General features: G+C 30.1%; 1 protein-coding gene across 1 annotated transcript; it reads left to right on the forward strand.

Annotated features, from left to right (window-relative positions):
* Positions 1–2,012: 2,012 nt before the first annotated feature.
* Positions 2,013–4,569, forward strand: LOC136091769 (zinc finger MYM-type protein 1-like). The gene is made up of 3 exons (XM_065819481.1): positions 2,013–2,292; positions 2,391–3,439; positions 3,586–4,569. The coding sequence occupies exons 1-3, from the start codon at positions 2,013–2,015 to the stop codon at positions 4,567–4,569; spliced, it is 2,313 nt and encodes a 770-aa protein (XP_065675553.1).
* The last annotated feature ends 9,471 nt before the right edge of the window (positions 4,570–14,040 follow it).

Raw genomic sequence — 14,040 nt, forward strand, 5'->3', positions numbered from 1 at the left:
AGTTCAAAATTTTAAAGACTCGCTATCGGTAGTAAATTGGGATGGAGTGTATCAAGGATGTAACCTTGGACACACAAGTTCCGCATACAATTTATTTACAAATATTTTTCTAGATCACTACAATAAACATTTCCTTGTTGAAGAGAAAAAAATAAAGCTAAAATATTTAAACTGCTCATGGATAACTAACGGGATTAGAAAATCATCAAAAACAAAGCAAAAACTCTATATCAAGTATTTAAAAAAGAGAAATGAAACTAACTTAACTACATACAAGGAATACAAAAATCTATTTAAAAAATTAGAAAGAATTAAAAAAGTATATATTATTCAAAACAACTACAAAAAAGCAAAAGCGATATTAAAAAAACCTGGAACATATTGAAAGAAATTATAGGGAAAAACCATACTAAATCAAGTAATTTTCCCAATTAAATTTTGTTAACAAAACTGAATATATCAACAAAATTTCAAATTTATATTTCAAAATTTCAAATTTATATTTCAAATATATTAACAAAATTAAAATTTTGTTAACAAAACTGAATATATCAATAAAATTTCTATTGATGAAAACTTCAATAGTTTTTTTGCAAACAAAGACTCTAACACGGCTTCAAAAATTCAATGCCCTGATATCTCCTTCGAAACCTATATCACAAACCAACATTTCTGTTTAAATGTTTTCTCTGGACTTAACCATGAAGAACTAGAAATTGCAAAAAACTCGCTTAAGACGAATAAGGCCCCTGGGATAGACGACATTTGTAGCTATATAGTTGTAAATGTGTTTCCGGAGATAAAACAACCAATCTATGAAATATTTAAATCTTCAATTATTACAGGATCTGTACCGAATAAATTAAAAATAGCTAAGGTAATACCAATTTAAAAACCGGAGATTCATTTACACTAAATAACTACAGACTTATCTCAGTTCTTCCTGTATTTTCAAAACTTTTGGAGAGAGTAATATACAATAAACTGTATAAATATCTAACAAATTACAAAATTCTAAATGAAAAGCAGTTTGGCTTCCAAAAGCAACATTCAACCGAACACGCAATTCTTGATCTTATAAATAATATAAATGACTCCTTGGAAAAATAAAAAATACGTCCTTGGAGTCTTTGTTGATTTATCTAAGGCGTTTGACACAGTAGATTACGCTATCTTAATTAGGAAAATGGAAAAATATGGGATGAAAGGTGTTGCACTAAACTGGTTCAAAAATTTTTTTATTAGACAGAAAACAATGCGTTATTGCTCATGAAAAAAAAATTTCAAAATTACTCAAATTAAATGCGGTGTCCCCAAGGTTCCATTCTTGCACCTCTTTGTTTTTAATATACATAAACGAGCTTCCTAAAGCTTCAAGTAAATTGGATGTCATATTGTTCGCAGACGACACCAATTTATTTTATGCATCCTCATCAATTACATAACTATATGAAACTACAAATACTGAACTAGAAAAAATAGACAGTTGGTTAAAATCTAACAAACTATCGCTAAACACAGAAAAAACCAAATACATTCTTTTTCATTCTAACCTTAAAAAATACCACCCGATTTACCTTCGCTAAATATAGATACTTATTGATGAGAACCAGTGCCGTCTTAACGCATAGACTAGGTAGGCTGCAGCCTAGGGCCCCCGATTTTTAGGGGCCCCCAAAATGTGTCTGGATTTTTTTTCAAATTTATATAAATAAAAAGTTATATTTCTAAATTTTCTGAAGAAATCATAGTTTGGGGCCCCTCGGAAATAATTTTTTTCTTGATAAGATTTTTTTAAATTATTTTTAGAAAAGTATCAGTTTTTCAGTTTGGGGGCCCCCTAGGGAATTTTTTATTTCTTGATAAGCAAAAATGCATGCATGCGTCCGAAAATAAACATAAATTTTCCGATAAGAAGTGTTAAATACAAGCACTTAAAATATCCCATTAGATTGAATTTGAAATTGCTGTGATCAACTTAAAACATCTGTTTTGAAAAAAAGTCATTAAACATGTCTAATCAGACTTATCAAAGTGGTGCTGCAAAGAGGAAAAAAGCCGCTAAAGCAAAAGAAGACATTTCAAAATATCTTCCTTTGGCATCATTTCTTTTGGTACAAAAGTCAAAGCCTGTTGTGTCCGAAGATGTATTTCTTTGTCCAACTTCAAATTTCGTAAGCATTGATAGTGCTTTGTTGCCAAATGAAACTCTAGAAATTCAACAGGAACTGGAACCAGAACAGGAGCCAGAACCAGAGCAGGAGCCAGAACCAGAGCAAGAGTCAGAACCAGGCAGGTGCCAGAACCAGTACAGGAGCCAGAACCAGCACAGGAGCCAGAATCAAATCAAATTAAAACTTATCCAAACGCAACAACAAAAACTACTCAAGAAACTGACCCAGCATTGTGGCATCAGTTATCCCAAGAAGCTCAATCATTTTGGATTTCTAATGGCCCGTCCATGTGCCAGAACAATGATGGGAGCTTCAAAAATTCGGAAAGGTTGAGTTGCGGACAAAAAAGGTACTTATCAAAATCTTGCTTTAGACGTGAACTACACAATGGCGAATTTGTCAATCGTGAATGGCTACTATACTCACCTTCAACAGGTTCTGTTTTTTGCTTTGCTTGTACCTTATTCTCCAGCAAACACTCTAATTTTTCCACAACTGGATTTGATGACTGGAAAAATGCCTTAAAATGTATATCTGGACACGAGAATGGTTCTGAACATCACAAAAATATGCTTACTTACTCCAGTCGGCAGAGAGAAAGTGGCCAGCTTGACTCTGTATTATTAAAACAGTTACATAACGAACAATTGTACTGGCAAAATGTGCTGAAAAGAATTGTTGCAGTTGTAAAGTTCTTGTCATCAAGAGGATTGCCATTTCGTGGAAACAATGAAACCATTGGTTCAGAGCAAAATGGTAATTATTTAGGAACTCTTGAGTTACTTAGCCAGTTTGACCCATTCCTACATGAACACATGAAAAAACATGGAAATTCTGGAAAAGGTAATACTTCATACCTCTCCGCCAATATCTGTGAGGAGTTTATATGCCTAATGGGAAATAAAGTTTTGAGCGAAATAATTTCTGAATTAAAAAAAGCAAAATACTACTCAATCAGCGTTGACTCAACTCCAGACTTGTCACATGTAGATCAATTAACTTTTACAGTTCGATATGTTAAAGACTTGGCACCAGTTGAGCGTTTTTTGCAATTTGTTCCCATTCACGGGCATGGAGCTGAACATTTAGAAACAGTGGTTTTGAATTTTTTACAAGAAAATGAAATTTCAATATCTGACTGTCGTGGGCAGTCATACGATAATGCATCAAATATGGCAGGACAGTACTCAGGCCTACAAAAGAGGATTAAAGACAAAAGTGAATCAGCATTGTTTATTCCTTGTGCTGGACATTCTTTAAATCTGGTTGGCAACAGTGCAGCTGGATGTTGTTTAGAAGCAATTATTTTTTTTTACTTTGTTCAATGCCTCTACAACTTTTTTCTGCATCAACTCATCGTTGGCAAGTGCTTCTGTCTTTTGTTGGCAAAGGCAAAAAAATTGTCAAACAGCTTTCTGGAACTCGATGGTCAGCACGTGCAGATGCTGTGACTTGTCTGCATGACAGTTATGATGAGATTAAAAAAGCACTTGAATTTTTGATCAAGGACATAAGTCAGTCAAAAGAAACTCAAAATGATGCTCAAAATCTCATCACGAAAATGAACACTTTTGAGATTGTTTTTCTGACAATTTTCTGGAATGATATTCTTTGTCATTTTAATGAAACATCGAAGATTTTACAGAAAGAAAATTTAAACCTGGATGTTGCAGTTCGGATTATAAAGTCATTGTTGCATTTCATTAAAGATTTGAGGAGTCAATTTGAGAATTACCAGGAAAAAGGCAAAATCTTGCTTCCAAACACTGACTACAGAGATTCTTCAAAAAGAACAAAAAAAAGAAGCCGACGTATGGCCTTCTTTGATGGTGAGACTGAAGAATTGGAATTTCAGGGAAGTTATAAATTCAAAATTGAAACATACCTTCCTGTTATTGATTCACTAACATCAAATTTAGAAAAAAGAACATCAGCATATGAGAAGATCAATGACAATTTCGGATTTCTAGTAAACATTCAAACAATTGCCAATGTTGAACTAAAAGACCATTGTTCAAACCTAGCACAAATTTATAAGAAGGACATAAATGAAAATGAACTTTTTTTTGAGTGCCAGCAATTTAAATATTACATTTCAAAAGATGAACATTCATTTACAGAATTTTACTCAACATTAAAAAGAGACCACTTAGAATCAACTTTTCCAAATATTGAAATTTCCCTTAGAATTTTTCTGTCAATGATGGTCTCAAATTGCACTGGCGAGCGATCATTTTCAAAACCAAAACTTATAAAAAATGAACTCCGCTCAACCATGCTGCAAGAAAGATGTTTGTCGTTAATGTCAATTGAATCAGATGTTCTTTTAACCATTGATTTTGATGATATTATTAAAGAATTTTCAAGAAAAAAATCACGTAAACGTCACATGTAAATTTTATCATTGCTTTAATAAATGTTTCCTATTTTAGTATTTGATTTAATTTTTTTACGAAGTTAAAAGGTGGCCCCCAAATTAAGTCTAGCCTAGGGCCCCCGATGGCCTTAAGACGGCCCTGATGAGAACGTCTCATGGAAATCACATATAGATATATTAAATACAAAAATATCAAAAAACATTGGTATCCTCTACAAAGCTAGTTCTATACTGTCTCCTGATAATTTAAAGTTCCTATACTTCTCGTTCATACAAAGCTACTACATATTCGGTGATGTTACATGGGCGAGTACTCATAAATCCAAACTAACCACACTATATCGAAAACGAAAACATGCTGTAAGAATAGTTTTTAATAAGGGAAGGCTCTCGCATGCTGAGCCACTTTTAAAAAATTTGAAAGCATTAAATGTATATCAAATCAATATATTCCAAAATTTGTTATTTATGCTCACATATAAACTTGGACTTGTTCCTTCTTACTTTTCAAAGAATTTCTTGCAAAATAGCAAAAATAGATACCATACCACAGGAACGGGAAACTTCAACGTACCTATTAAAAAAACTAATCTCTCGCGCTTTTCCATTTCGTACCATGGTCCTTGTCTATATAACAAATTAATATCCAAAAATATTCAATTGGAAAAATCGAATAACTTAAATACTCTGAAAACGTTATTAAAAGATCTCATTTTAAACACTAACAACTTTATGAATTTTTATTAACCCCAAAATATTTAAAACTATGTCTAAAACTAACTTTGTTCCGAAACCAATGTAAACTCTAATAACTCAAAAAACTCTAAATAACTCAAAAACAACAGCAATAACAAAAGTACAAAAACAAATAATAGGCTTATTTATCAACACTTGAACGACTATATATTACTCATTTAGCAAATCATGTACCAACTTATATTTATTTGTATTGAAATAAAATTTAAAAAATTAAAAACTTATTTTTGTCTGCATTCTTTGTTTTTTGCATTTTGAATTTTTATTTTCATTCTGCCAAAAAATGAATACATTTTGTTTTTAAATATAAATTTATTTTAAATTGAAGTATCCAAAAATATTAGTAACGCAAAGGGGTTTCTTGATAACATGACCGTTGGTCTTCTGCAATTTTTTCGCGTTCTTTGAAGCAATTTCTAATACTTAACAGTTTTATTTTATATATTTTTTGTATAGCGTTAGTTTTTGTTACTGATTTTTTTTTTTTAATTTTACTTACTCTGTAAAGATTCTGCTATATATTACGTATTTGTAAAGATTAAAGAACAAAAAACTTGAAAAAAAAAAAAAAAAAAATTTTCCAAGACTAGAGTTTTTAGTTCAAATTTTAGTTCTAATTCTACCCAGGGGGCACAGTACCAAAATAAGACGTCTTTTGAACGTCCCAAAGACGTCCAAAACGTTCAAAAGATATCATTCTTACGTCTTCGCTGAGTTTCGTGCCCACTGGGTATCCAGTGGGTACGGGGCCTAAAAAAGAAGTAACTTGAACGTTCAAAAAACGTTCAAAACGCTCCAAAGAAGTTTAAAAGACCTCTTTTGTATGTCCCGTGTCCACTGGGTAAAACATGCGATCGTTAAATTCAAAACGATAAAAAATTCAAAAAAATATAGAAAAATAGTTTAACTAATGCAAAAATTTCAATATTTATTCATGCGCAACCAAATAAAACAATAATTTTTTGGGAGAAAAATCCAACACTAATGAAAATATAACTAAACTTGAATTTAATAAAGCAATTATTGAACTTAAACGCAACAAGTCATGTGGATATAATGGTATTTCCAGTAATGTAGCCATTTATGTTATGGACAGCATTTGTACACCATTATTTTATTTAATATCATCTTTATTTGAAAATAGTATATTCCCTGACAAACTTAAATTAGCCAAAATTAATCCCATTCTCAAAAAAGGTGATTGCAATAATGTTTCTAACTACCATTTATTTCTCTACTCCCCGTTTTTTCAAAAGTATATGAGAGAGTAATTTATAATAGAGTTAATAAGTACTTTACATTAAACAATTTATTATACAAAAATCAGTTTGGATTTTAAAGCAATTGCTCTACTGAACAAGCTATTATTAAACTTGTTGACAAAATATATAAGTCATTTAATAGTGATGAGCTGGTATTAGGAGTTTTTATTGATCTTTCCAAGGCCTTTGATACAGTTGATCACAGTATTTTACTTTCCAAGCTAAAATATTACGGCATAATAGGCTCAACATTTAAGTGGATTCAAAGCTACTTGTCTAACAGAAAGCAATTTGTACTACTAGAAAAGTCAGGAGCCCTTGATATTACGTGTCGAGTTCCTCAGGGTTCAATCCTAGGTTCATTATTGCTTTTAATATATATTAACAATATGCATAAAGCATATTGTTAATATATCTCCCAAAAAATATCTACAATTATGTATGCTGGTGATACAAGTTTATTTTTTAATAATCTTGGTGCAAAGACTTTGTTTGAAACTATGAATATTGAACTCAAAAATTTCTACCTCTGGTTTATAGCAAATAAATTATTCCTAAATTGTAAAAAAACTAGCTTTACTCTTTTTCATTTAAAAGAATCAATTAATCTTCCGTTAAAAAAACAATCAATTAATCTTCCGTTAAAGCTGCCTAAACTGTTTATTAATAAAAATCAAATTAAACGTAAAAAATACACAAAATTTTTGGGAGTACATTTTGATGAAAATTTGTCATGGAGAAATCATATTGGTCTTCTTGAAACAAAGATGTCCTCTGTAATAGGTGTTTTGTATAAGTCAAGACCTTTTCTCGATAGTAAATCACAATAATATGCATTATTTTAGTCTTGTACATAGTCAGCTTTTGTACGAAAATATTGTATGGGCCAGCTCCCATAAAACCAAATTGCTAAAATTGCAAAGTTTGAAAAACTATGCATGCAAAGTAATTAATTATTTAAATAGGTTAGTAAACCCGGCCCCAGTGATGAAAAGCATGATGGTTCTAGATATTGAGAAACTTAACACATTACAGATATTAATTTTTATGTATAAGTATAAAAACAATCTTCTACCAAGCATTTTTGAAAAAAATGCTTGATGAAATAAACAATATTACAATGAAAAATTGTAATATTGTTTCATCAGCGAAATAAAAGTTTTAAAAAAAAAAAAAAAAAATTTTAATCTTAAGAACTTGAAGATTATAAAAGTGCTTTTTATTTTGATATTTTTCATTATTTCAAATAAATAAGTGAACGTTTACGCTAATCGACTACATCAACTTCTGCACAGTGTCTTTGGCAATTTTTTTTCCTACTAATGTCCATTTTCTAATCAAATCTTTAGCAGTACTTATTGTTTTGCCATTCTTACCCATATGTCCTTTGCCAATTCCCCAAAACTTCTCAATGGGACAGCGCTGTGACGAGATTGATGGATTAAACCTTTTTGGTATGAATTTGATGTCTCTTGAATTGTACCACTCTTCTTAGAATAATGACAAGAAGTAAGATTAGGCCAGAACCAACTGGGGACATCGTGACTTCTTTAAAATTGCAAAAGTCTAGCTTGCAAGTATTCTTTGATGTAAACATCCGATTTTAAAGTTGACAATGTGACAAAATTGCTTGCCTAAATTTAATCTTTAAAAACTCTGAAACTTTTCACCTTTTTGCTCATTCTCTGTACGCCGGGATTTTGCGTGAATGATCGTCGAATACTAATTGCTCCTTTCTTATCCCTTAAGCCACTCTTTCTTCCAGATCCTTTTGCTCGTTTGATAGATAGAGAGCTCTTGTATTGTTTTATTACCATGCAAACAATAGTTTTGCTAGATTCAGATGCTTTAGCGATTGAAAGTAACGATGCAGAAGGATTTTGTAGATAGTTTTTCAGAATATTTTTTTCGTTTTTCTAACTGTTTCAATGACATTTTAATTAAGAGAAACATTTTGACTTGTTTGTTGATGTTTTTTATTAATACTATAATTACTTAATGTATTATATATTTACGCGGAAAAAAAAATTGAATATTGTGTTAGTGACAAGCTTTAAAACGAAATTCATCGTTCCAAATTTAACGATAGCATGCTTCAGTATAATTTTCAAGATATGAATAACCTTTAATCATTAAATTGCGCATCAAATATTTAACAGTATAGTATCAGTATAATAAAATAATATAAAGCAATATATGTAATACTGTAATGCTTTTATATATAATTTAATAAAGCACATTAAGAAATGCTATTAAAGGATGGTATTTTGTTGAGTACAAAATCGTTAAAATAATCATTTTTTATTACATTTTGGCAAGACCGTAACTGTTAAAAAAAACATTTAAAAAAATAGAAATTAAATAAATAATTCATTCAACAAATTAGTTAAACAATAAAGGAATAAAGTTTGTCTGCAGTAAAAAAAAAACATACATTCTATTCCTTTAAAAAGAAACGCGAGAGCCGAGAGCCGCTCGATTTTTGCGGCTCCACAAGCCTGCTTTTTAGGACGTCGTTAAGAAGATATCTTTGAGACGTCCATAAGTCGTGTTTTTAGACGAATTCTATATTTGCACCCAAGTCTTCAATTATTTAATAACTTCATTTTATTTCCTTATGCCTAAATTTTTCCCCCATAGTGTTTCTTAAAAATACCATACAACAACAACAACAACAAAAATCAAACCAAATAAACGTTTTTTTGGCTTCTGGCTTTTGAACTGACAAGACGCGTTTTAAGACGCGTAAGTATTTGTTTGTTTTTTCGAACTTTTTCTACAGATTTTAATGATAGTTTTTATTTTATCTGTGTTCTTACTTTACAATTATTTTTTTCTATGCGCTTTTTCTTCTTTATATATTTCTTATCTGCACTCTAAGACATTTTTACTATTCGATAGCCTTACTTTTCTACTAACATTTTAATCGATCGAGTAAATTTATCTTGTTGTTGTAATTATCTGCTTACTTTACATACATATATTTATAAAAAATATATATCTAATCGAGGGTTTTATTTGTATCTAAATTATTCTTATTTTCCAATTTTTTTGATTCTTATTTTCCAACTTTTTAAACGAGTTTCAAAGTTCTTTTCTTTCCATTTTTCCTCCTCTCATAGTTTTCATACCGAATAGTTTTGTTGTGCACCTGGTCTACTAATCTGTTTGTTTTATTTTAAATTAAATTTCTATAAGCTTTTTTATTCTTCTTTTATCATACCTAAAGTTTTTATATCTTTATATAATATTGTTTATAAATATAGATATATATTGTTAAACAAATATTTTTCCAGAAATCTTTAATATATATATATAATATATAAACAATATTAGGTGTTTTACTATTATATTCATTTTTAACGAAAAAACTTACTAGCATATATAATATATATTAGATTTTTGATATATATATATATATATTAGTTTTTTGATTTTCAACTATATTCAATATATAAGATACGATCAAACAGTTATAAGACAAACACAAGGATAATTTTTTAACAAAACTATACCAGAAATCAATTAATCATTAAAAAACGGAAATAAGCAAAACCATGACTAATTTAACTGCTTCGCAGGAAAAACAGATAAAAAAGATGATAGATAGCGCAATAAAAAATTTCGAGGATGAAATAAAAAACTTAAAGTCTGAGGTTGCAGAATGTGTTAAAGAAAACAAGCAACTGAAAAGTAAAATTGCAGAAATGGAAAAATCAAAGGAAATCAATTCTGATATAAAAGAAACTTTGTGGTCGAAAGTTGTATCAGGGGCTGCCAAAAAAACGAATGACCAATTGTCACTTCATTTTGAAACCACAAAAGAACATAAAGAGCTGGAACGCAAAGAATTAAATGTCATCATCTATGGATTACAAGCTGACAAAAATGACAAATTACAAGTAAATAACTTACTTATTGCTATTGAATCCGATGGAACTAGAGTTAGATCTATTCGCCGCCTTAAATCTAAAGGAATCATTGATCCTTTGCTTATCGAGCTTGATGATGTAAATAGCAAAAATATGGTTCTTAAAGCATTAATTAAGTTAAGAAAAATCGAAGAATATGTAAATGTGTACATAGGTCGTGATCTAACAGCAAGTCAAAGATTCATTCTCAAAAAAAATTTGATAGAACGAAACAAAAAAAACGCGTCAAGAAGTGAAGAAGAAAAAATAAAGTTTCATTACGGTATTAGAAATGATAATCTTACTAGAATTTTCCACAAATAGCCACTAGCAACCACTAATTTAGAACCGTCATTAAAAATAACCTTAAAACAAATGATAAATAATGACTATACTCAAATAAAATCGAAACATATTCAAGATGAACCTTTTAACAAAAACACTTCTTACTTTGACTCGGATAAAGCCACTATTTTTCTTAAAAGATTTAAGTTATGCTTTTCTAATCAATTCTCAGTGTTTCATCGAAATATTCGTAGTATTACCAAAAACTTTGAAGAACTCAAAATCCTACTACTTAATCTAAACTTTAACTTTAGCTTAATTTGTTTAACGGAAAGCTGGATTTTAGATACATCATTTTATCAAAATTCTAATTTTATTTTGCCCAATTACAAAGCCATTAGCTTTGAACGTAAATCTTTGAAAACAGGTGGAGGTATATGTGTCTATAAGCTCGAAGAATTTACTTGTAAAATTAGATATGACCTGTCGTTTTCTGAGCCGGATTTCGCATCTTTCACTATAGAAATTTATAACAAACCATCAAAAAATATTATCGTAACAACTTCATACCGACCACCAAACGGAAGTTTAAACAACTTTAAAAATCACTTAAATGACTATTTTGAAATCGCATGCAAAAAAAGAAAGATAGCTCGTTTTTATTTGTTGGAGATTTTGACGTGGACTATCTCAAATATGGTGAAAATATTAAAATACAACAATTTTACAATCGCTTTAATGAGTTTGGAATGGTGCCTATAATAAAGAAACCAACAAGAATCACGCAAAACTGTTATTTTGCAATCGACAATATTTTCACAAACACTCTTTTCCATTCCACATTTAAATCAGGCATCATTCGAAGTGACATAAGTGACCATTTTCCAGTCTTTGCAATTTTCAAAAAACCAAAAAATATACTAAAGAAAAATTCATTCTTAAAAAAAAGAATCTTTACCACCCAAGCAAAAAATATGTTTAAACTAGAGTTGTCTTCTATAAATTGGAACTTTGTATTTCTCGAGACATGCGCTAACAAAAGCTACAACCTATTTCTAAATAAATTTCTTAATTTGTACGACAAGCATTTTCCTGACAAAACTAACCGAATTAAAACTAAAAAACTTCTCAACCCTTGGTTCTCAAAAAACCTTTTAAAGTGTTCGAAGCGAAAACAAAAGCTATATATACGTTTTATTAAATCAAAGAAAGATCGCGACAAGCATAATTACTTAAACCACAAACGTCTATATGAAAGAACCAAAAAAATAGCCCGAACTACATATTTCAAAAACAAGCTATTGAGCCTAAAAGGTAACGGGAAAAAAACATGGGATGCAATTAAAGAGATTCTCGGTAAACAAAAAATTCACAATAAAGTCTTACCAAGCGTGATTACCGTTGACGACACTCAGATCTGTGATGGTAAATTGGTAGCAACAAATTTTAATGAGTTTTTCGTAAACGTAGGTCCAAACTTAGCCAGTAAAATTAAACACACTCCTGTTCATTTCTCGAACTATCTATCGAAGTCTGATAAAAACTTAGAATTTAAAAAACTCACTAGTAAAGAACTTGAGGATTCGATGAAAAAACTCAATACTAATAAAGCAACAGGTTGTGATTTTATTTCAGCAAGCATAATCAAAGATTGCTATGAATTTATTAAAGATGTTTTATTAGATGTTTTTGACAAATCGCTCAATACAGGTGTTTATCCAGATAAACTTAAAATTGCAATTATTACACCCATTTTTAAAACAGGAGATGAAAGTCTGGTTTCAAAATATCGACCTATTTCAGTGTTACCAGTTTTTTCTAAAATCCTCGAGCGTATCATGTATAATAGGCTATTTTCCTTTTTGGACGAAAACAATCTTCTTTATTGTAACCAATATGGTTTTCGATCAAATTACTCTACGGAGCATGCACTTATGCAACTAGTTGAAGTTATCAGTGGAGCATCTTCTCATAACAATTTCACTTTAGTTATATTTCTAGATTTATTAAAAGCGTTCGATACCGTTAACCATCAAACTTTACCAGATAAAATAAAATATTATGGAATATGCCATACATACCATAAATGGTTTACCAGTTACTTAACTGATAGAAAACAGTTTATATCTTTAAATGACGGTTTTCAGACAAACAAACTTAAAATATTATGTCGGGTTCCACAGGGCTCCATCTTAGGTCCTCTACTATTTCTAATATACGTCAATGATCTATATAAAGCATCAAATACTATGTCTGCCATCATGTTTGCAGATGACACCACTTTATTTCATTCTCACAATAATATTATTTTTCTATTTCAAGTTGGAAACAATGAACTAGAACAAATATCAATCTGGCTTAACGCGAACCATGGCCTACTTAAATACTAAATATACTTAAATACTGTATTTAAGTAGGCCATGACGCGAACAGCCTATCTTTAAACACTGTTAAAACTAAGTTTTCCTTATTCCATACTAAACGAAAGTTTCAATATATTCCTAAATCTTTACCAATGCTATATATAAATAACATGGAAATTGAGCGCTCTTTCACAAATAAATTACTTGGTGTCTTAATAGATGAAAACTTATCCTGGAGAGATCATATTAAATATATTAGCAATAAAATCTCAAGAAATATTGGTATTTTATATAAAACCTGTCAAATCTTAGACAAATCTACCCTAACTCAGCTATATTTTGCATTCGTACATTATTTATCGTATGGCAATATTGTTTGGGGTAGTACAAACAAATCTAAACTCAAATGTCTCCTCAAACAACAAAATCATGCAGCACGCACTATTTATTTTCAAAATCGCTTCGCAAACGCTAAACCTCTTCTAAAAAGTATGAGGGCACTTGATATTTATGAAATAAATGTATTCAAAATCACACAATTTATGTTCCAACATCAGTTTAAAAAAACTCAGAAGGTTTTTGAAAATATTTTTCCTAAAATATCAAACCGATACAACACTCGATCAACCGGAAATTATAAAAACCTTTCCCTATATCAAAACCTACGAGCTTTGCCATTTCCTATCGTGGCCTAATGCTATGGAACCATTTTACAAGCATAAGTTGTAAACTAAGAGAAGCCAATACCTCTCAAAAATTCAAAAAGAACATAATTGAACTAATTGTCAATCAAGATTCCTTACTTGATTTTTTCTAACAATAAACTTTTACTGTCTTTTTTATTATCAAAGGTTACTGATGATAAGATTTTATCTTCTTCAGGTTCTCCAGTCTTGAAACTACTATATATGA

The sequence above is a fragment of the Hydra vulgaris genome, chromosome 15 (genome assembly GCF_038396675.1).
Source record: "Hydra vulgaris chromosome 15, alternate assembly HydraT2T_AEP".
Classification (NCBI taxonomy): domain Eukaryota; kingdom Metazoa; phylum Cnidaria; class Hydrozoa; order Anthoathecata; family Hydridae; genus Hydra; species Hydra vulgaris.

Excerpts from the sequence above, each read along its gene's own strand:
- LOC136091769 (XM_065819481.1), top strand. The coding sequence starts at position 2,013 with ATGTCTAATCAGACTTATCAAAGTGGTGCTGCAAAGAGGAAAAAAGCC. Across the intron at positions 2,293-2,390 it reads AGAGCAAGAGTCAGAACCAG|AAACTGACCCAGCATTGTGG; the intron begins GCAGGTGCCAGA and ends AAACTACTCAAG. Across the intron at positions 3,440-3,585 it reads CTGGACATTCTTTAAATCTG|CTTTCTGGAACTCGATGGTC; the intron begins GTTGGCAACAGT and ends ATTGTCAAACAG.